The 21,620-nt window shown below is 33.0% G+C and overlaps 1 protein-coding gene across 1 annotated transcript in view; it reads left to right on the top strand.

Annotated features, from left to right (window-relative positions):
- Nucleotides 1-21,620, top strand: part of LOC114330913 (ATP-binding cassette sub-family C member 4-like) — a 113,654-nt gene that overhangs the window by 15,826 nt on the left and 76,208 nt on the right. Inside the window, exons 3-4 of the mRNA XM_028280351.2 lie at nt 921-1,148; nt 17,345-17,775. Of these exons, the coding sequence (XP_028136152.2) occupies nt 921-1,148; nt 17,345-17,775 (659 nt within the window). The remainder of the gene's footprint in view (nt 1-920; nt 1,149-17,344; nt 17,776-21,620) is intronic.

Here is a 21,620-nt window from a genome sequence, read left to right as displayed (position 1 = left end):
GAATATGAGAATTACAATAATTTTAAAAATTATGATTTTTTTAAATTACACCTTTTTTTCAAAAATATGCATTCTAAACCGGTCAAAATTCTCGAAAACATTACTTATGATAATATAAAGAAGTTCTTGTAAGGATTACTATAAATTTTAATTTTTGTGAAAATGACGTATGTTTTATTTTTCACTTTTTCCTAAAAAATTCGAAACGGTTCTTTTATTTTCATCACAACTTGCTTAATTTTGACGCTATTACCTTACTCTGAAGCTCATTTGATAGGTATTCTGAAGTACTTTGAACTAACTCACTTTGAACTAACATTAGTTTAGTTCTTTATGTGAGGAATGTATTCAATTGTTTATTATCTTTAATTTCAGTATTAATAACTTTTTTGTAAAAGCTTATAGTTTTTGATTCATACGTGAAAAACTGATTTAAAACATGCATTTTTTACGAAAAAATAAAATTTTTGGTCTTTAATAACTCAAAAAGTGTTGATTTATTTTAATAACTTTATATAACAAATTTTGCTCATAATTTGTCCCTCTATCGACTTATGGTATTATTTTTAATATAATAATTTTCACCCCCGAGAAGGGGTGGCATGCACCCCAGGGTAAAAGCGCAAGATGGCATCATGTCACCTTTGTTTCTTGAGGTATCCTCTAATTACTAACCAATTTTTATGAAAGTCGATGGAGGTTCAACGAAATCGGAGGTGAAAACCTTCAGTGACTGCACTACTTTGAGTTTACTTTACCGTATCAGCAATGGGGAGTAAAAACAGCTTAATTATGGACATCGTTAGAAGATTCTTAGTTAATGGTCTAAAATTTAATTTTAATTTTCCATATTGTGTATCACTTATTTACAAGAAGAACCCATTAATTGCACCTAATATATTGAATACTATCTATTTTAGGTGGTTGATACCTCTTTTCAAGAAAGGATACAATAAGGAACTGACTGAAGATGATATGTACCAACATCGTGAAAGTCACGACTCAGGAGATCTTGGGGATCAGTTTGAGAAGATATGGAATAAACAATTGACCAAAAGGAAGCCTTCTGTTATTAAAGCCATAGCTAAACGGTTCATACCAGAATGGATAATGTTGAATTGCATTATCATTATTTCTGAAACTATCAGGTAATTCATTTTTTACAGTTTTTCCATCGGATCTTTGTACAAGCATGAAATTCTCCACGAATTACTTTTTACACTAGGTCTCTGTTTTACTCACAGAAACTACACTTCTTCTTCTCATAGCACTATAACCGTGGGTGGGTCTTGGCTTACTGCACAACTAGCTTCCATCTCGAGTGGTCGTCCATGATAGTTGGGTCATTTACTTAAATCTGACCATACAGGATTGCGAAAAAGTCTGGCAACACGGTAATTTCTCGGAAACCGCTAGAAAAATATTTTTATGGATTTTGGTGGGTGAGGGTCTTTTAATACGCCCGATATTATAGTGGTAATTACATTGTTGTCAAATTTTCCGTTTTTCTGGAAATCTAATGAACTTTCTTATTTCAAATAGAACACCCTGTATATTTTTTGTGTTTTGGAATTTCCAAGGGATTATTTGATTACATTGATTAAAAAAAAATTTTAAACAATTTATAAAAATCAATTTTTTCGGCCCAGGTACACATTATTTTAGGTTCATTGGATTATTGTGAACAAAAAAGGTCTTTTGTAAGTTTCCTCTAAAGTTAATAGTTTCCGAGTTATAAACAATCTAAAACTTAAAAAATCGAAAAATAACGATTTTCTAGGTTCAAAAACTTCTTCTTCTTCATGTGCCGTGCTCGATTATCGAACGTTGGCTATCAAATTGGCTATAGCAATTTTGTTAACGGCAGCTCGGAAAAGGGATGCAGAGGATCTGTTATACCATTCTCTCAGGTTTTTAAGCCATGACGTTCTTCTTCGACCTGGCCCTCTTCTTCCGTCTACCACAGACGGACACAAGTAAAAAATATTATTTTTGAAACTACGAAGTGCTTAAATTCAAGTTTAAGCTTTATTTTATCAGCTACCTATAAGCAATTTTAAACTAAGTATTATTTTTTAAACGCTTTTTTAAACGCTTTTATTTAGTTCAATAGTTTGCGTCAAATCTTTAGACGTTAATTTGACTGCCTTTTCTTCAATGCAAATGAATGAAAATTTGCAGACACATGCATTCGCGGGAACAATACACGAATAGTCAATAAAGTTTTTTTTATGTTTAATAATTATTGTTTAAATAAAAAAAACGATTTTAATGGAAAATGCTTAAATTCTCTTGTTTATTACAATGTAGAAACTTGATTTACGGATTGTAGCTAATTATATGAACTATACATAATTTCACTTTTTACGTTAATTGCTTACGTTATGCTTCATAAATATACAATAAAGTTTCAACTTTTTGCCGATTCCGACTACTTTTCATGTTTGTACATCATATGTTTTATACTTATTTTAATAAACATGACTATATATAAGTATTTTAATGTTTCAAAAGTGTAAGACTAAAAAGTGAAAAATAAAAAATATGAAAAATTTTTTTTAAGAAACGCTTTTCTTTAGTTACGAGTGACTAAAATTAAAAATATTATAAAAAAATCAACTAGAAAGCAAAAAATTTAAAAAAAAAACCGTTTATTCGATGCAGACGCGCCACGCTTTTCTTTGACGAATGTGTTAGATTTTTTCAATTTTTTTTATTTTTTGCTTTCTAGTTGATTTTTTTATATTTTTAATTTTAGTCACTGGTAACTAAAGAAAAGCGTTTCTTAAAAAAAATTTTTCATATTTTTTTATTTAGTTGTTAATGCAGCCCTTTCTCTCGTATGCGCTTTATTAATAATTAAAAAAACAATATTTTAGAATAAAACTTGCCAAAAATTCTTATAGGTGTCTGATAGAAGAAGGTTTGATCTTGAATTTAAGTAGTTTGCAATTTAAAAAATTATTTTTTTACTTGTGTTTTTGAACCTTGAAAATCGTCATTTTTCGTTTTTTTTTTCAGTTTTAAATTGTTTAACTCGAAAACGTATAATTTTAGAGAAAAATTACAAAAGACCATGTTTGTTCCCAATGATCTAAATAACCAAAAATAATATCTAGCCGGGCCGAAAAAATTCATTTTTATAAATTTTTAATTTTTTTAAATAAATGTAGCAATAACTCCGAAATTATGGCATTTAGGTATAGGGAATATCATGTGAAAAATAGTAAGTATCCCTTAACGATTCCATAACTTAAAAAATATATAGAGTGTTCAATTTGAAATAAGAAAGTTCAGTAGATGTACGATTCTTGTACATATGTGACAGTATGAATATACTTTCAGAGGGTGTGGTATATGAGGATTTACTGGTTCAGGTTTAAGTATAAAGGATAAGGTATAAGGTTTTACACACACAATATTAATATTTATATTGAGAGTCTTACCAGGTTGTGCAATGTTGTAAATCACTAGATCCGCGGTCAAAACGAATTGAGTTTTGATTACCGCACTTGCGAATTAATGTTCGTCACGTAACGTAACACGTACTGCTTATTTCGTTTTAGCCCAAAAGAAAGGCTGGGTCGTCCAGAATGAAGAGAAGAGCGGTACCGACTTTTCCGTGGAACCGGTGGTGATGAGAGAGAGCGAGCAGAGAGAAGCTCACCCTTTGGCCGGTGTAGGTAAAGAGAGAGTCCTTAATCGCAAAAATGTCTGTCTGTAGGGTTAGGCTGTAGAGAGAGGGTAAGATTAGGAAGGGATGAATGGTACTGTAGAGGACAGGGTTGGCCTTGTACTTATTTAAAGTTAAGGGTTGTAATAAGAAATTTAATGCAGTAAAAAATATAAGAATATTTTTTGCATGTGAAAATTGAACAGTAGATTTCCAGAAAAACGGACGATTTGACAACAATGTAATTACCACTATGATATCGGCTGCATTAAAAGAAACTCACCTACCAAAATCCATAAAAATCGTTTTAGCAGTTTCCGATAAATTACCGTGTTGCCAGACTTTCTCGCAACCCTGTATGTTTTCTCTTCAACGTATTCGTGGGCATCCTAAGGGCCTTTTTGCTGTGTGAGCTTCCTCCCAGATTAACTGGTAAGGCGGTTATTAGGGAGTCTATGAACATGGCCAGCATTTGTAACGTCACTATATCAGAAACTAAAGTAAAATAAGTTATAAGCTGCTCGTCAAAAGTTAGGGATATAGAAAATTATGCTCATTTTCATAGTTGTTTTTTTTCGGGGACAGATGAAAAAATGAAACTGATTCTGCAAACATATGCTGCGAATAATATCGCCGGAGCTTGTTGATGGATTTTGATCATAATTTTTTTAATTTGTATGTACTCGTAGTCTTATAGAGTACGTTATGTATACACATCCCCACCTAACATTACAAAATGTTGGAAGGAACTCCTCTTATCACTCAGAGATATGAAAAATAGATTACGACCGATTTTAAGACCTACCGAATATACATATATAATTTCATAAAAATCGGTCAAGCGGTCTCGGAGGAGTATGGAAAGTAACACTATGACAGGAGAATTTTATAGATGTAAATATATCAATGGCTGTTAACAAATAGGGGTTGGTGATGAAAGAGTGAAAATTAAGGGTTGTATGTCTTTTTTATTTCTACATCATATAAAATTAAGGTAGCTAATTTTGTCTGAAAAAATAAAAAAAAAAATGTCAGGGGGGCAACCCCCCTTATAATTTATGGGTATAAAAAATAGATTAGAACCTCTTCTTCGTCCTATAGGATATACGTGTAAAATTTCATAAAAATCGGCCAAGCCGTTTCGGAGTAGTATGGTAACTAACACTGTTACAGGAGAATTTAATGTATATAGAAATAACTGCGAATTAAATAATAAAGGTGGCTAACTTTGACCCTAATTACTCTAGGCAAAAAGTTTTGTTCTGAAAATTCGTGTAAAAATACCAGCTTTTAAAATCCTAAAGTAGATTTAGTCTATAGTCAATATTAACAAAGCTATTCAAATGGTTTTTAAGCTAAAAATGACTATATTTTACTAAACTTTTTTCGGAGTGATAAAAACGCCTTTTTAATGATTTTTTTTCAAGACGTTGAAAATATAACGATTCTTCTTGCATGTGGTTTACACAGAATTGCTATGTCATTATTATTTCCTGAACAATAACATTGCGAAAAAAAAGCTCTTTGCGATAATCAAATTGAATAAAATTTAAACTAGTAGACGAATCGTCTTAAAATTTTTTGTGCGTTATATAGAATGTTTGACTCAACTTTTCTTGCAATATGAAAGTCTTAAGGCCATTCTCGCAAAAGTTATAGCATATTTTTTATTTTTGAAATTTTAGACTTATATTGCAATTTCCGAAGCAAAAAATTTCCCCATCAACAATTCAATGACCAATTACAGACTTAAGACACTTCTTTAATTAGAATCTCGACAAATAAGAAGTCACTTAGACATATGTTTAGCCACACCCTCTAAACTCGCAAATCCTCTTTTTCTATGCCATCTATATTTCCCAGCCAATCAAAGATTTACCAACTCATGGGTTTAGCGTCACCTTGGACAGAACTTTTCCCATCAAATTAGCTTACTCAGAAAAAAGACACTTGCGACTTGTTGACAAACTCATAGCTCTTATCGTTATAAGATAAACATTCCCCACAGTCTCAAAATCGGTAGCCGCAGTAATCTGAGCTTAATGAGCACCACTTATCAACAAAAATTCAGACTCTCGTCTCGAAAAATCATTAAACCTCTTTGAATTAAAACCGCTATTCTCAGTATAGTAAACAACTCGAGGTACTTATCCACGCCAAATCCCTGCGAAAAGTTAGATAAACAGCACAATATCTGATGATCGATCCAATATTATGAGAAACGAAAAAGAATCACAGATGATCGAATTCCACGCAATAAACGGCAGAATTCCTGAAACGGAATTTGCATATAGGGTGGAACAAAAATAATATTAGGGTTTCTAAAACGTTAGTGACTTTCGTACCCGTTACACTCTGAGACTTCTTTAAAGGATTGTCTTACTTGGTTGTTCTTCCGACTTGCTTTTATCTCTGATTATTTATTTCTGGTACTCCTCCTTTTTCCTTTTCGTTAGTTTTCTTGTCTCTGTTCATGTCTGTTTATATTTTTCACTGTTGTTGTGCGAGGGATATTGTAGCGTCTCCCTTCTAGCCATGTTTGTTTTTTATGGATTTCATAAAATTGTTCTACTTTGCAGAAGTCATGAAAGAAAGCTGGACATTGAAGCAAGAACATATAAATAAGCTACAGTCATTTGAAATGTGGTGTTACAGAAGGATGCTTAGAATAGCATGGACACAGAAGGAAACGAACACGGAAGTATTGCGAGAAATGGGAAAAGAATGCGAAATAATAAACACAATAAAAATAAGAAAGTTACAATATCTGGGACACGTAATGAGAGAACAGCGATATGAAATGCTAAGACTGATAATATAGGGAAAAATAAGAGGCGGAAAGAGTATTGGAAGAACCGGAAGAAGGAGAGTGTCATCAGAGCCAACGCAAGGCTGAGTGGCGCCCGCGTGCTGGATATATTTTGGCGCCCTTTAACTCTACCTACATATATCCAAATATGAAATAAATCTATAATTTTTTATTTTTTACTCCTTTTACAACAGAAATTGCAAGAACTCAAATTTTATTTTTTTTTGTAACTAATTTACTGATAATGGCAAAAAACAAATAAAACTTTAATATGTATATTAGTTAAGGGCGTATACGTAAAATTTTGGGTCAACGTGTATTAAATGCATTCATTTTTTTTTCGAATCCTGAGAAAACTGATATGTAAGAATTTTTGAAAAATTTTAACGCAGAATGAAAGATTACATTATTACCGAGGGCCGAAGTCCCTTAAAATGACTAAAAAGTTCTTTTGAATGAGATATTTGAAATTAAAAATTACGCTAAATTTTCATTTTTTTTATCCATGTAGTTTAATAAAATAAACATTATAGAAGTCCTCAGGGACTTTCGGCCCTCGCTAATAATACAATCTTTCATTCTGCGTTTAAATATTTCAAAAATTTCTTACATATTAGTAATTTCAGAATTCGAAAAAAATGAATGCATTAAAACACATTGGCGCCAAATTTTGCGCCTACGCCTTTAAATCTAGAAATCGATATCTTAAATCTAAATTGAATTAAATGGGTGTTTTTCTAAATTTGACGGCAGCAAATTCGTTTATACCTAATATCTTTAAAGTCAATTTTATTGACGAGCTCTTGCTCGATGGTTAATATTACCAAACCAGATAATCTTTCCTGTACCATAGTACAGCTCAAACCATTTTTAATTAACTTTAATTTTAATGATCGCTCACCAGAAGCAACAGACACCGGTAAAGTGAGGATAATTCTGTATGAAACAGTGATATTTGGTAAAGATGAAGTTAGATTATTTTCAAATATATATTGAAGAATATAAGTGGATCTGATAAGTTAGGTAATCAAAAATACCTAATTATAAAGCTTTTATCCCGCTAAATAAATTAGTTGCATCAATATTTCCTTTTGCTTCCGTCTTTAGTCTTTACTGGATCAGTTATCTTTTGTTGAAGAGCAAGACAATGTTTTAAAATATCATGGTCACTTAATGTAAAAATATCACTGAAAAAACCAAAAACATTATCATAATAAGACATCGTATCAAATCTACTATTCAATGAATTTGATCAATTATTCTAAAAAAAAAAAATAATATTTTAAACGCGGTTTTTGGATCCTGAAATGTCTCGTTTCTATGTTCATAATCGAAAAATGTTGGGTTATATTTTCGTTTCACGATATTTAACGAAGGAAAACCTTGTTCATCAGCTGCCAATTTTCCCACTTGTGCAATTATTTCCTCAACAACATTTTCATCTCTGTAACTTTTTTGGCCATTGGCATGATACAGTTGATTTCACATTCAGATTATAGTGTAATTGTGTAGTGTGTGTGTTGAGTAAATGTCTTGTTATCTAGTAAAGTTTATTTCATTGTCTTTGCAAAGAGACGCTAATTGCATCCAAACGTCTCCCTTCACCGATCCCACAAGGATAGAAATTATTTCTATTAACTGATTTTTATTAAAGAAAAATTTGATTCTCAGCTGGGATTCATAACTCACAACCCATTAACTCAAAGGTCGGGTCTCTTACCATTGAGCCACACAGGGCCGGCGATAACGGGCCTGCAAGTGATGCTGCACTGCAGGCGGGCGCCTTATACTTTAGCACCGGGAATCACAGAAGGGGGAGACTGCACTTTTTAACCCTGGAAGATCACACCTATTTTTTTACATAAACCGCACACTTGGGTGTCAGATACCCAATGATTTTTTGTGAAGAAATAAAAAAAAGTAAATATTTTATGATTTCCAGAGACTCTCTAATCACTATTGAATACATACGAATAATTAAATATCAATAATTTTATTTTCTCTCTATTAATTGTAGTAACACAAAAGAACAAAATATTAAAAATACCTAGAAATAATTAAAACACATTTTCTAAAAAACCGAAAACATAATTCAAAATATTTTAATTTAATTTAACAACAAAATGGTCTTTCTGACTAAAATATAACACCTTTTGATTATAGAACTCATATTAATTCTTAGCCAGGTATTTCAGTTTCACTCATTTTAGTAACTACATTCATAAGACAGTGTGGCTCTATGCTCCATGAATTATGCTTTATAGCAAGCCGAGCATGGACGCTTTGCTTTTCCATCTTTGCCTTTGCAGAACACCTAGTTTTCTTTACTAAATTTGTGGGATGTTGTGTTGTTAGGTCATTAACTTGAACGCACACTTGATCGCAAACCTCACACATGGGTGCTACATACCCTAGCCTGTATTCAATAAATTCTCGTGATTGGAAATATTGCTCAAATGAGACCGCAACTACACACCCGCCCTTGGCAGACTAGAGACTGAATTTACATAAAGCAGCATTACCATTGAAATGCAGCTGTGCAAGCTACATGCAGTTAAGTGTCGCGATATCTCACACACAAGTGTGAGCTTCCAGGGTTAAAATGATCAACTAGATTCTTTAAATAGTTTTGACATACTTTAATGCTGGAATAAACATGATACCAAATAATCATTATGATCTCTATAAATAAATCTAAATGATTGGATATTTAATAGTAAAGCACTTGCTTTATGTCTACTTGCTATCAGAATTTTAAAAACGGTAGTTTAGAAATAAATACAATGGTACATATTATTCTTATATTACTATCTACTCCTTTTTATAGCATGTACTATTTATCAAATTGGGTGTTTCTAATAAATTATTAAAAAATCTATTTAACCCAAAACCGAAGCTATCCACCATTAAAATTTATTTTTCAAAATTTGAATTCCTCGTCTCAAAAAAACCCCAATGCCAAATTTTTATGAAATTATTTTAATTTCAAAAATCCACGAAAGTTTCAAATCTGGACAGAATATTACAACCCAACAAGTTTTGACCTCTAAACAAATTTTTACGATTTACGGATAAGTACTGCAAAATAGGTATTCCCTTATTATACCGTTTTAAAAAAATACAATAGTAAATACAGTAGTAAATTATTGACACCAAATATAAAATAAGATCCTAATTATTTTTTCATTAATAAACAATTTTTTTTGAAATTTCTCCAAATGTTCGTTAAAAATGTAAAATTAAAATTGTATAAAAAATGAATATCTCGGTAAAATCAATATTCCTTATTTGCCAAACCTTCGGTTTGGCACCCTTTTAGGGCTGCGCCCGCGTGCGTCGCACGCGTTGCACGCCCGGTTACGGGGGCCCTGAGTGTCATGGTTGAAGAATTTAAGGGACTGGTTTAAATACAGTTCTATAGAACTCTTTAGAGCAGCGGTATATGGAGTAAGGATAGTGATGATGATATCCAACTTCCGATTAAGAGACGGCACTTAAAGAAGAAGAAGAAGAAGAAGAAGCAGAAGTAATCGCCAACCTTCGCTAAAGAAGAAGAAGACGACAATTGTGATCAAACCATTTTTTTGTTGTTCTCTTTTTTGTCCTAGTATTTCATCTGTTAGGTTTGTCAAAGTTAATTTTATATTATTCCATACACAGTCCGTTATAAGCCTCTGTCTGTGTTTTTTGCCTATGCTGTATTTGTCTAGCCTTTTGAAATATCTGCTCTGTTACATTTCTTCGCAGAACTTCATCTCAGGGCCCCCGTAAGAGCTACTGGCGCCTGTGTGCAAAACATGATTTTGGCGCCCCTTAAGGAATTTTGGTTCATGTTTCTTTATTTATTTCTTTGAAGGTAGGTATTTTGGAAGGTGCTTGAAATAAGGCAAAAAAATAAACTTTAGAAGTCGTAATAAGTTTTAATGAGTTTTCCCTGAAAAGTGCTTCATTTTTAGGATATTTCACATAGAAATATTCGATTTGAAATTTGACGAATAAGAACGTAATATTCATGAGCTTCAATTTTGGTTTTACTAGGTCTATAGATTTCAGGAATAATATACTATTTTTTTCGTTTTTTTATAAGCTACATTTTTGATAACAATATTTTTCGATAAAATACTTAGTTTTTGAGTCTTTTGCGAAAAACCGCCTAAAAACAATTCGGTGGTGACCCTGAAAATTACACGGTATCGCCTTATTTCATTCTATCAATAGCTATTAATTATTGTAGTAGCTATATTTTCCGAGATTTTTCTGTTGCAAATTCATTAATTACATCGCTAAAATTTATACCATCAAAAATGTCTTGTTCCATTGCTGAAAAAAGATCGCTCGTCAAAAGCTACAGATTAGGCAATGTCAAAAGAATTCTTAGTGAAATGCTTACGTTTGAAAGGATTGAGATTAAATTGTTTTCAAATATATATTGTTAGTCCATTAAAATGTTACATTTTTAAGCCATATCTTGCATTTGTTAGAGGAGTCAATTTTATTTCTTTAATGTATAGGGAGGATCAGTAGAAGCTTAAGTTCAAGTTTTTGGGATCACCACCCTTGTCCCCCGGCCGCCATCTTGGAAATGGGGTGCAAAGGGGTTTTGCGCTATAGCTCGTGAACTACCAACCGTACGGAAAATCTAATTAAACAAAATGTAGCAAATTAAATTTTCTACAATTTTGTTTCTATTACTTTTTATCATCAAGTGACCAACAAAAAAGATATAAACAAAAATGTGTAAACATTTTTTAATAAGTTTCCTTTTAGAGGTTATAACTTTTTTTCAGTTCATTTTAAAATAAAATAACATTATAGCAATTTTGTAGAGGGTTTTTCACCGAACAATTTCCACTATAAAGTTGTTTAATTCTATTTATTTATATAGGTTTCCCAGCGCTCCAAACTTGACCAGATTCTCGAATGCTCATAGGGATACAATAAAAACAAAAGTTAGGCTTATTTTTCTATCTATATATATTTTTTATTCATACAATTTATTATGATTTTAACATTCCAATGCTATTATTAATCTGTTTTTTACCTTTCTCCCCACTATAAAACTTATAATCCGAAGCATAGATATATAGAAAAGGCCCAAGAAGTTGTATGAGGACAAATTCGCCGGTTCAGAAGACAAATGACGCAACCGCAAAATGAAAAATTCTTAAGAAAAGCAAAAAATGATTTTTGATATCAAAATCATAAAGTATGATCAAAATTAGCCATTCACCACATCGTGGTCAGGGTCTCGAGATATAAGCGTTTTTTGGAGTGTGCCGCTTGTCTATGAAGTAACATAACTTTTTTCCTATTGTATATTTTGACTTAAAATTTTCAAAAAAACTTTTTCATGAATTATATTCTATTGTTGTGTTGGTTAAAATTATAAACTAAAAAGTTTGTCACTCAACTTTTTTAAGTAAACATGAAACTAACGAAATATGATGACAAAATGTTTAAAAATTAACAACTACTTTTTTAATGTGTTTAAACATTTTGGACAAATTTCATTGTTGTCTACATACTTCAGAGATGACACAGTAAAATTTTCAAAAGGAAATATTTACAGCGACCAAAGATATAGCGAGGTAAATTTGAAAAATCATCAAAATTGATTTTTGGCATTTTTGTATAAAATTTGATTTTTGAACATGTTCCACCAACTTTAGATAAAAATAAACTTCATATTCGGATTCAGCGACCTCAAAACATAAAAATAAAACAAAATTGGTCATTCACCTTAAATTTGATTTTCGTGGTCGGCATTAACGGTTGATGCCGCTCGCCTAATATATATATAGAAAAATATTGTTTTTATTGTATTCCTACGAGAATTAGAGAATCTGGTCAAGTTTGGAGCGCTAAAAAACCTAGATAATAAATAAAATTAAACAACTTTATAGTAAACATTGTTCATTGAAAAATCCTCTACAAAATCGTTATGATGTTATTTTATTGTGAAATGAACGGAAAAAAAGTTATAACCTCCAAAAGAAACTTCTTACAAAATTTTCTCTTATTTTTGTTTATAACTTTTTTGTTGGTCACTTGATGATAAAAAGTAGTAGATATAAAATCGTAGAAATTTTAATTTGCTACATTTTATGTGCAATTAAATTTTCTGTAGGATTGCTAGTTTAGGAGATAGTGAAAGCCTTTTGCACCCCTTTTTCCAATATGGCGGCCGGGGGACAAGGGTAGCGACCCCAAAACTTGAACTTAAGCCTCTACTGAACCCCCTACACATTAAAAAATAAAATTGACTCCTCTAAGAAATGCAACCCTAAATGTAACATTTCAATGGACTATGTAAAATATTTAAGGGGTCAGTATCATCAAGTAATGAAAATAACTTTAACGCTTTAATTTCAAAATAAATGATCGGAGTCTATATCCGTATTCTCCTGATCTCTCAGTCATTCTTCAAGAACAAAACAACGTTTTAAAAGATCGCTGTTACTTAATATAAATATGTTTCGTGTGTATTTATACCTTCTTCTTCTTCTTCTTCTTCTTCTTCTTCTGCTTCTTCTTCTTCTTCTTCTTCTTCTTCCTACTTAATTAATAGGCTCATGCCTGTGCCTGTTCCATCTTCGAATGCCTCCTCATCAGATACCCAGGTTATCACTCCGTCTCTTCCTTGGCCTTCCTACACTCCTTCAGCCGTTTGGTGATCTATCTCGTGCTATCTTTACCAGTCTTCCTTCTCCCATTCTGCTTATATAGCTATACCATTCTTTTTTTCTTTTCAGTGTCGAATCATTTATGTTATCTGTATTACAGCTTTGCCTGAGGTCTGTGCTACGTTGTCTGTCCCATATTGGTTTTTCTGTGATATCTAGGACTATTTTCATTTCACACGTTTCCATCAGTCTTTTTGTTCTTGTGGTGTCCGGTCTTGTTTCCGCAGTGTAAGTCATAATTGGCCTAACTACTGTCCTATAAATCTTGGCCTTTGTTTTTGTCCGTAGATGTGTGTTGCGCCACATAGTGTATTTAAGACATCCTGCTATTCTGTTGGCTTTGTTTATTTGTTGGGCAACTTCCGCTTCTGCATCTGTGCATCAGTTTTCTCAGGTAGCTTATACTTCTTTTTTGCTGGATTATTTTGCTGTACACTTCCAGCTTGGACCTTATTGGATCTCTAGAGATTATTCTTGAGAGTATTTATACCTAATTCTATTAATTTAATCTTTCAACTTCTGTTTTAAAGTTAATTGTTTTTTTACACATTTTTTTTTCAATTTTAGACTCTGGGTTTTGGCGCCCCTAAAGGATGGCGCCCGTGTGCATTGCACACTTTGCACATATGGTAGCGGGGGCCCTGCTTCATCTCATCATTCCATAATGTTATTATTAGATAATGGTTGGTCCATAATGCATGTGAATTCATCTTCTTCTTCTTGATGTGCCTATCCGTGACGAATGTTGGCGATCATCATGGCATTCTTCACTTTATCTGCAGCAACTCGGAAAAGCTGCACAGATGTTGTGTTGAACCAGGTTATGAGGTTCTTTAACTAGGATGTTCTTCTTCTTCCTGGACCTCGCTTTCCAAATATTTTTCCGTGCAGGATCGCTTGTAGGAGGGCATATCTTGATTCTTCTTCTTCTTCTTCTTCTTCTCCTTCTTCTTTTTGTGTAGACATGACTCTGTCTGTTTTTTCAACGTGGCTCTAGTAAGTTGTCGTTCCATCGTTGCATTTTATCTTTTGTGAGGAAATTAACATGTTAAATTTTCTGGCGGTTATGTTGAATTGGTGCAGCATACGTTGTAAATCATCTTTTTGAGAAATTAGTATTGCATCGTCCGCATAGCAGATTATTTTAAGTTGTTTTTCTCCCATTTGGTATCCTTTTTTAGTTCTTACTTTTTTATTATTTCGTCCATGATCAGGTTGAACAATAAAGGACTCAAGGAGTCCCCCTGTCTTATCCCATTACCGGCTTCAATTGGGTCAGTTAGTTCATCTTCCACTTTTACTTTTATTGTGTTGTTCTGGTAGATGTTTTCGATCGTTTTAATTATTCCTAGAGGTACCTCTCTCGAGTATAACAAATGGATAACGTCCTTTAATGTGACCCTGTCAAATGCTTTCTTAAGGTCCACGAATTATATGTATGCCGGTTTGTTGTATTCCAGATATTGGAATACAATATCTGGATTCATTTCGCATAATGTGTCCAAAGTATTCCAACTTTCGAGATTTGATGGTGGTTAGTGCCTCTCGGTTCTTCCCCAATCTTCTAAGGACCTCTTCATTTGTGACCCGATCAGTCCATGGGATTTTAATAATTCACCGATATAGCCACATCTCAAATGCTTCCAACTTTCGGCACATGTCTTCGTTCAAGGTTCAGGATTCAACACCATAAAAAAGGACAGAGAAGACGTAGCATTTCAGCATTTATACCAAGAGAAAGGTTGTGGCTCTTGAAAAACGCGTCCATACGCTTGAAGATTGATCTAGCTTTTCCGATGCGCGCTCTTATCTCTTGGTTGTTGGTCCATTCTTCATTTATTATTAGTGTGACCAACTCCAATTCAGTCGAATTTGGGACAAGGCTGAAAAAATACCTGAAATCCGGGACTTTTCAATGAAAATCGGGCCATTTTTTTTAAATATAAAACTTTAAAATCATTTTATTGTGTGCATCCATGATAGTTATTGGTTTTGAATCGTCTTTTCAGAAGACAGTTATTCTCTGATGTTTGGGATAAAGGGCTTTGGCTCTTCTGGGCCAAAAAAATCGGCTCTTTTTATTAGCATGTCAAAACATCAAAATATTATTGTTGTGAAATTCTGGCTTAAGCCTTTTATCCAAAATACCAGAGAATTAAAATACTGAAACGAAAAAAGTCCACTGTTTGAGTTTTCGTAGAACTATAATACCTCGATATAAAATGCATTCGTTTTGGATGTGGTATTAGTATTTATTGCATTCTAGAAATTGCCGACTTTTTTCATGGCACCAATTCAATTTGATGTGAATTCTTAGAAAAATAATGTATTCAAAATTTCAAACTAGAATTTTACCAAAACGTTAAAAATTCGGATGACCCGGAAGCCTTGTCCGGAGCACTATGGTGCCGAGGTAGTTGTAGTGCCTTACTCTTTCTACAGGGGTTTGGTTGATGTAGAGTTGACCTTCTGTTTTCTTTTTTTTTTGCTAATGATCATAAGCTTCGTCTTCTTTACGTTTATATTGTGTCCATATTGTTGACTGTAATACGTGATTTTGTTCATGAGGACTTGTAGGTCTTCTAGGTTGTCCGTAAATACTGTAAACTCATAGTTTTGATAAAGTACCCCGCACAAACTTTATGAAAATTAGGTCCCAGTGGATTTTGTTTATACTTTGAGAAAATACTCTTTGAAGCATCCTGATAAAAAGTTCTCATGCGCATAACTCAATCGTATGAAGGATTTTCAAGATATAGAGGCACAAACTCGGAAAATTATAAGATTTAATGGGTATTCCAATTCCCTGAGTTACTGGTTATCTGGCAACATGTAGAAGTCTGGATCAAGGAAAAGTACTAGTAGCCTAGGCTTTTTTCCAGGCTATCCAATAGTAACCTTTACTTTGACCTTGACCTTCAATGGGCGTCATCTTCTGGAGTTTCGAGGGTTTTCGGCATTAAATTAATATAAACAGATTACTCATGGGTTTTTGGGATCGCTAAACACGAATATGCCATCAGAATTGACCTCCGGAGGACTTGGTGGCCAGGGCTACTGCAAGGTATGACATCTTCTAGACTTTCGATGGTTTTCGGCATTAAATTGATGCAAATGAATTACTGGAGGGTTTTTTGATGTCGCTAAACACGAATATGCCATCAGAACAGACTCCCGTTGCACCTGGTTTCCAAGGTCAATGAAAGGCGCTCCTGGAGTTTCGAGGGTCTTTGGTACAACATTAGTGCAAACGGATTAGTCATAGGTTTTTGGGGTTGCTGAACACAAATGCGTGATCTGCACAGACACAGGAGCACCTGTTGCCTAAGACAGGTTATCTGCTGGAATTAAAAACCTAAGAGTAATCCATTTGATTCCTCCATTTGATTTTTCTGAAACTCCAGAAGCTAACTTGTCTTAAGCACCAGGTGCTGCTGTGTCTGTAATGATCACGTATTCGTGTTCAGCAACCCCAAAAACCTATAACTAATCCGTGTGCATTAATGTAGTACCAAATATCCTCGAAACTCCAGGAGCCCCTTTCATTGACCTTGGAAACCAGGTGCTCTGGGAGTCGGTTCTGGTGGCATATTCGTGTTTAGCGACCTCAAAAAACCCTCCAGTAATTCATTTGCATCAATTTAATGCCGAAAATCATCGAAACTCTAGAAGAAGACGTCCCTTGTAGTGGCCCTGGCCACCACGTTCTCCGTAGGTCAATTCTGATGACATATTCGTGTTTAGCGATCCCAAAAACCCATGAGTATTCTGTTTATATCAATTTAATGCCGAAAACCCTCGAAACTCTAGAAGATGACGTCCGTTGAAGGTCAAGGTCAAAGTAAAGGTCGCCATTGGATAGCCAGGAAAAAATCCTAGACTGCTAGTACTTTTTCTTGATCCAAACTTCTACATGTTGCCAGGTAACCAGTAACTCAGGGAATTGGAATACCCAGTAAATTTTATAATTTTCCGAGTTTGTGCCTCTATATCTTGAAAATTCTTCATACGATTGAGTTGTGCCCAGAAGGAGAACTTTTTATCAGGATGCTTCAAAGAGTATTTTCCCAAAGTATGAAGTCCGAAATCCACTGGGGCCTAATTTCCATAAGATTTGTGCGGGGTACTTTAATTATTACAACCTCTATTAGTATTATCAATAATTTTTTTCTATTTCAGAATATCACAGCCTTTCATGATCACTCAACTAATTTACGTCTACGAATCCAATCAGGTCAACGATGACAAGAGCGATGTCTATATCTACGCACTATTAATAATAATAACCTCATTCATAACCAACAACATGGCACATAACTTCAACCTACTCAACAGTCAGATGGCTCTGAAGATGAGAGTTTCGGTTTGCTCGTTGATCTATAGGAAAGCATTGAGGTTGAGTAAGTCCGCTTTGGCGGAAACTACTATTGGACAAATGGTTAATTTACTGTCTAATGACGTGGACAGATTCGATAACTCCATTTTTTACTTCCAATATACGTATGTGGCACCTATAGAGATGTTGGTGGTTATGTATTTACTTTATCATAATATTGGTACTACAGCCTTAGCCGGAGCAGTGTTGTTATTGTCCATCATTCCTTTACAATGTAAGTACATATTTGAAACACATTGGACTACTATGGTCTGTACTTGGTTTTAAACCAAGAGGGGTAATTCAAATTTACCGCGCAGTAAGTAAAGCTTGTTTGTAATTGATCCAACCACAGGCAAGTTTACTCCACTGTTATAAAATGTTGACACTAATGACATTTATGAAATTACGACACTATTGGCATTTCATAGGTTAATTAAGTTATATCGGCGATTTTTTGTGTTTTCTGCGTTATTAAATTTTTAGTCTATTATACAGGGTGGGGCATTAGTGTGACAAAGTCCAATTACTCGTTTATTATAAAAGATACGAAAAAAAGTTATTTTTGGATTCTCCTTGATGTTTTCTTTCTTAAAATATAGGGTTTTATAATATTATAAGAGGTAGTTTAAAAGATAATTACGTTTTTTTTTTGTTAATTTCGTAGCAATATTCACACCCTGTAGAATTGTAGTGATTTGACTTCAAAATTTGTTTTTATGTTCAAACGATTTTTAATATTCACAGTCTACTATGGTGAAACACTAATAGTATAGCGAAATCTTTAACTTTAGTATACAGGGTTGGTCGAAACTCGGAATGAGTATTTTCTGAGTTTTCAGAGTTTACGGAATACCCTACATTTTAGTATTGTAATGAAATTATATTTTACGGTACTTTTTTATTTCTTAAGCATTCCCTATACCTAAGTGCTTTAATTTGTGAGTTATTCGTGATTCTTTAAGCCAAAAATTTATTGCAACAAAAATTACGTGAAATTTTATTAGGTGGCCGTTAAAATATTCAATCCAAAAAATTTTTCTAAAAAAAAATACATATTAATGTAGACTGATCCTTAATTTATTAATATTGGATGAGATATCCAAATACATTCGTAGTTAAGGTGATACAGTAGCGATCAACAGGTAGCCAAAACGCGTTCCAAGATTGCGGCTGTAATTTTGAATATTTTTTCGAGATATTTGGCACACGTATTCGTAATATAATAAAGAATGGCGGTACAGAGCCCAATTTGAAAAATATATTAATATGTGGAAATTACTCTGTAATTAAATACAATATTAAAAAAACGAGCCTGTACCGCCATTAAGAAGAACAAAAAAATACACTTTCTTCAAATAAACTTTTTTATCCGATGCCTAGATTTTGTGTCATTTTGGAACTACTAATTAAATAAAAAAATTTAGTAGTTCCAAATGACACAAAATCTAGGCATCGGATAAAAAAGTTTATTTGAAGAAAGTGTATTTTTTTGTTCTTCTTAATGGTGGTACAGGCTCGTTTTTTTAATATTGTATTTAATTACAGAGTAATTTCCACATATTAATATATTTTTTAAATTTGGCTCTGTACCGCCATTCTTTATTATATTACAAATAAGTGTGCCAAATATCTCGAAAAAATATTCAAAATTACAGCCGGAATCTTGGAACGCGTTTTGACTACCTTTTGATCGCTACTGTTTCCTCTTAAGATTGTTGGTGCGTAAAATATTAATACAACATACAATATTCTCCCTAGTTGGCTATGACACAAAATTTGCTTAAATATTTTTGACATACTATTTTTATAGTTCGAGTTGCTTTGTTACCATTACTAATATAAATTTTTCTGATGAGGAACTGATGGTTTTAGAATGGTGTTTGTGCTAGGAGAGTATAACAAAAATGATCTAATAGCAATAAAAATTTAACATTAGTAATTCCCTGATAGACGACAATCAAGAAGAGAAATTTTTGAAAAAATTCTAGAACGGTTTCCATGGACTGGACAATTAGATTACGAAAAATCTGATCGAACAAAAACTATTGTAAATAAAAAAAGAAAGGACATCGCACACATCTTATGGAAAATTTAATGTCACTCAAATTTAATAAAATTTATACCAATAGATTCGTTTTAAATTAACGATCAAATCTTATCATTGCGCTAACTCTCTATTTTCAAAAATAAGAGCAGAAATTGATATAAATAAATCTGAAATCAAATGTGTAGGTACATATGTTAGAGAGAGAAAAAATATTTTAAAATACCCAGATTTTCGGTACTCCATAAATCAGCGGATTAGTTTCACTAATCCGCTTAGGCCCAGCGGGATTTAAGCTGTTATGAATAGCACTCAGAGCAATAATGATTGTAAACTAACATTTTATGGACTACAAAAATGTGATTTCGATAAACTTTAATTGCAATTTGCGCCGTAATTAATCATAATTAAGAGTTGGCGCAATGGTAAGAATTGATCGTTATATTAAAACGAATCTAATCGTATAAATTTTATTGAATTTGAGTGACATTATATTTTCCATAAGATGTGTGCGATGTCCTTTAATGTAATCCTTAATGTCACTGAGGATCTGCATATTAGTACGACCGTTCTTATAATCTTAAGTATCTAATCTATTGAAACCGTTTTAGTATACTTTCAAAAGTTTCTCTCCTTGGTTGTCTTCTATCAGGGAGTTACTGATTATAAATTTTTATTGCTAGTAGGTAATTTTTGTTATACTCTCCTAGCACAAAAACCATTTCAATCAATTCCTCATCAGAAAAATTCATATTAGTAATGGTAGCAAAGCAAGTGGAACTATAAAAATAGTATAGTGTTCAATGTTTAAGCAAATTTTGTGTCATAGCCAACTAGGGAGAATATTGTAAGTTGTATTAATATTTTACGCACCAACAACCTTAACTACGAATAGATATCTCATCCAATATTAATACATTAAGGATCAGCTTAGATTAATATGTATTTTTCCGAAAAAAAATTTTGATTGAATATTTTGACGGCCACCTAATACAATTTAACGTAATTTTTATTGCAATTAATGTTTGGCTTAAAGAATCACGAATAACTCACCGATTAAAGCACTTAGGTATAGAGAATGCTTAAAGCATAAAAAAGTACCATACAATATCATTTCATTACAATACTAAAATACAGGATGTTCAATTTAAGAAAACTCAGAAAATACTCATTCCGAGTTTCGACCAACCCTGTATACTAGAATTAAAGGTTTCACTATACTATTAATGCTTAATAGTAGTAAACTGGCGTCATATACTGGCGTCAAACAGCGACAGCTTGCATAAATGGAAAATCAACAGAAATATGCAAAATACAAAGAGGTGTCAGAAAGGGTTGTATACTGTCCCCACTGTTATTCAATTTATATTCAGATAGAATATTTAAGGAAGCGCTGCATAATTTGGAATGGGGTGTGAAAGTTAATGGAATTCTGATAAATACAATCAGATATGCAGACGATACAGTTATTTTAAGTGATGATATGAATGGATTACACTACCTTTTAAATGCCATTGACACAGTGGGAAGAGAGTTTGGCCTAAATATAAACTGTTCAAAAACAAAATACATGGTATTTATCCGTTTGGTCCATCAAGATTCACGGTTATATATTGATGGTCATATAATTCAAAGAGTACTCAGTTTTAAATATCTTGGTTGCCATGCCATATTACTGAACAACTACATCCAGACAAAGAAATAAAATGTAGAATCGAGATAGCCCGCACGACATTTTTAAAAATGAGGTCATTCTTCTGTAATGATAACTTGAAACTTCAACTTCGAAAGCGTATGATTAAATGTTACATTTCGTCAGTCCTTCTGTATGGTGTCGAAGCATGGACATTAAAAATATCCACCATTAATCGTTTGGAGGCCTTTAAAATGTGGCTGCACAGACGTATACTGAAAATATCATGGACGGCTATGCTGACAAATGTGGCAGTCCTTAAGAAAGCAAATGCTGCCCGCGAGCTGCTTGATAACATCAAATATAGACAGATGGCCTATTTTGGACAAGTAGTAAGGGG

This window comes from Diabrotica virgifera, chromosome 9 (genome assembly GCF_917563875.1).
Source record: "Diabrotica virgifera virgifera chromosome 9, PGI_DIABVI_V3a".
Taxonomy (NCBI): domain Eukaryota; kingdom Metazoa; phylum Arthropoda; class Insecta; order Coleoptera; family Chrysomelidae; genus Diabrotica; species Diabrotica virgifera.
Note: the sequence above shows the minus strand (reverse complement) of the source record. Positions and strands in the feature narration are given on the sequence as shown.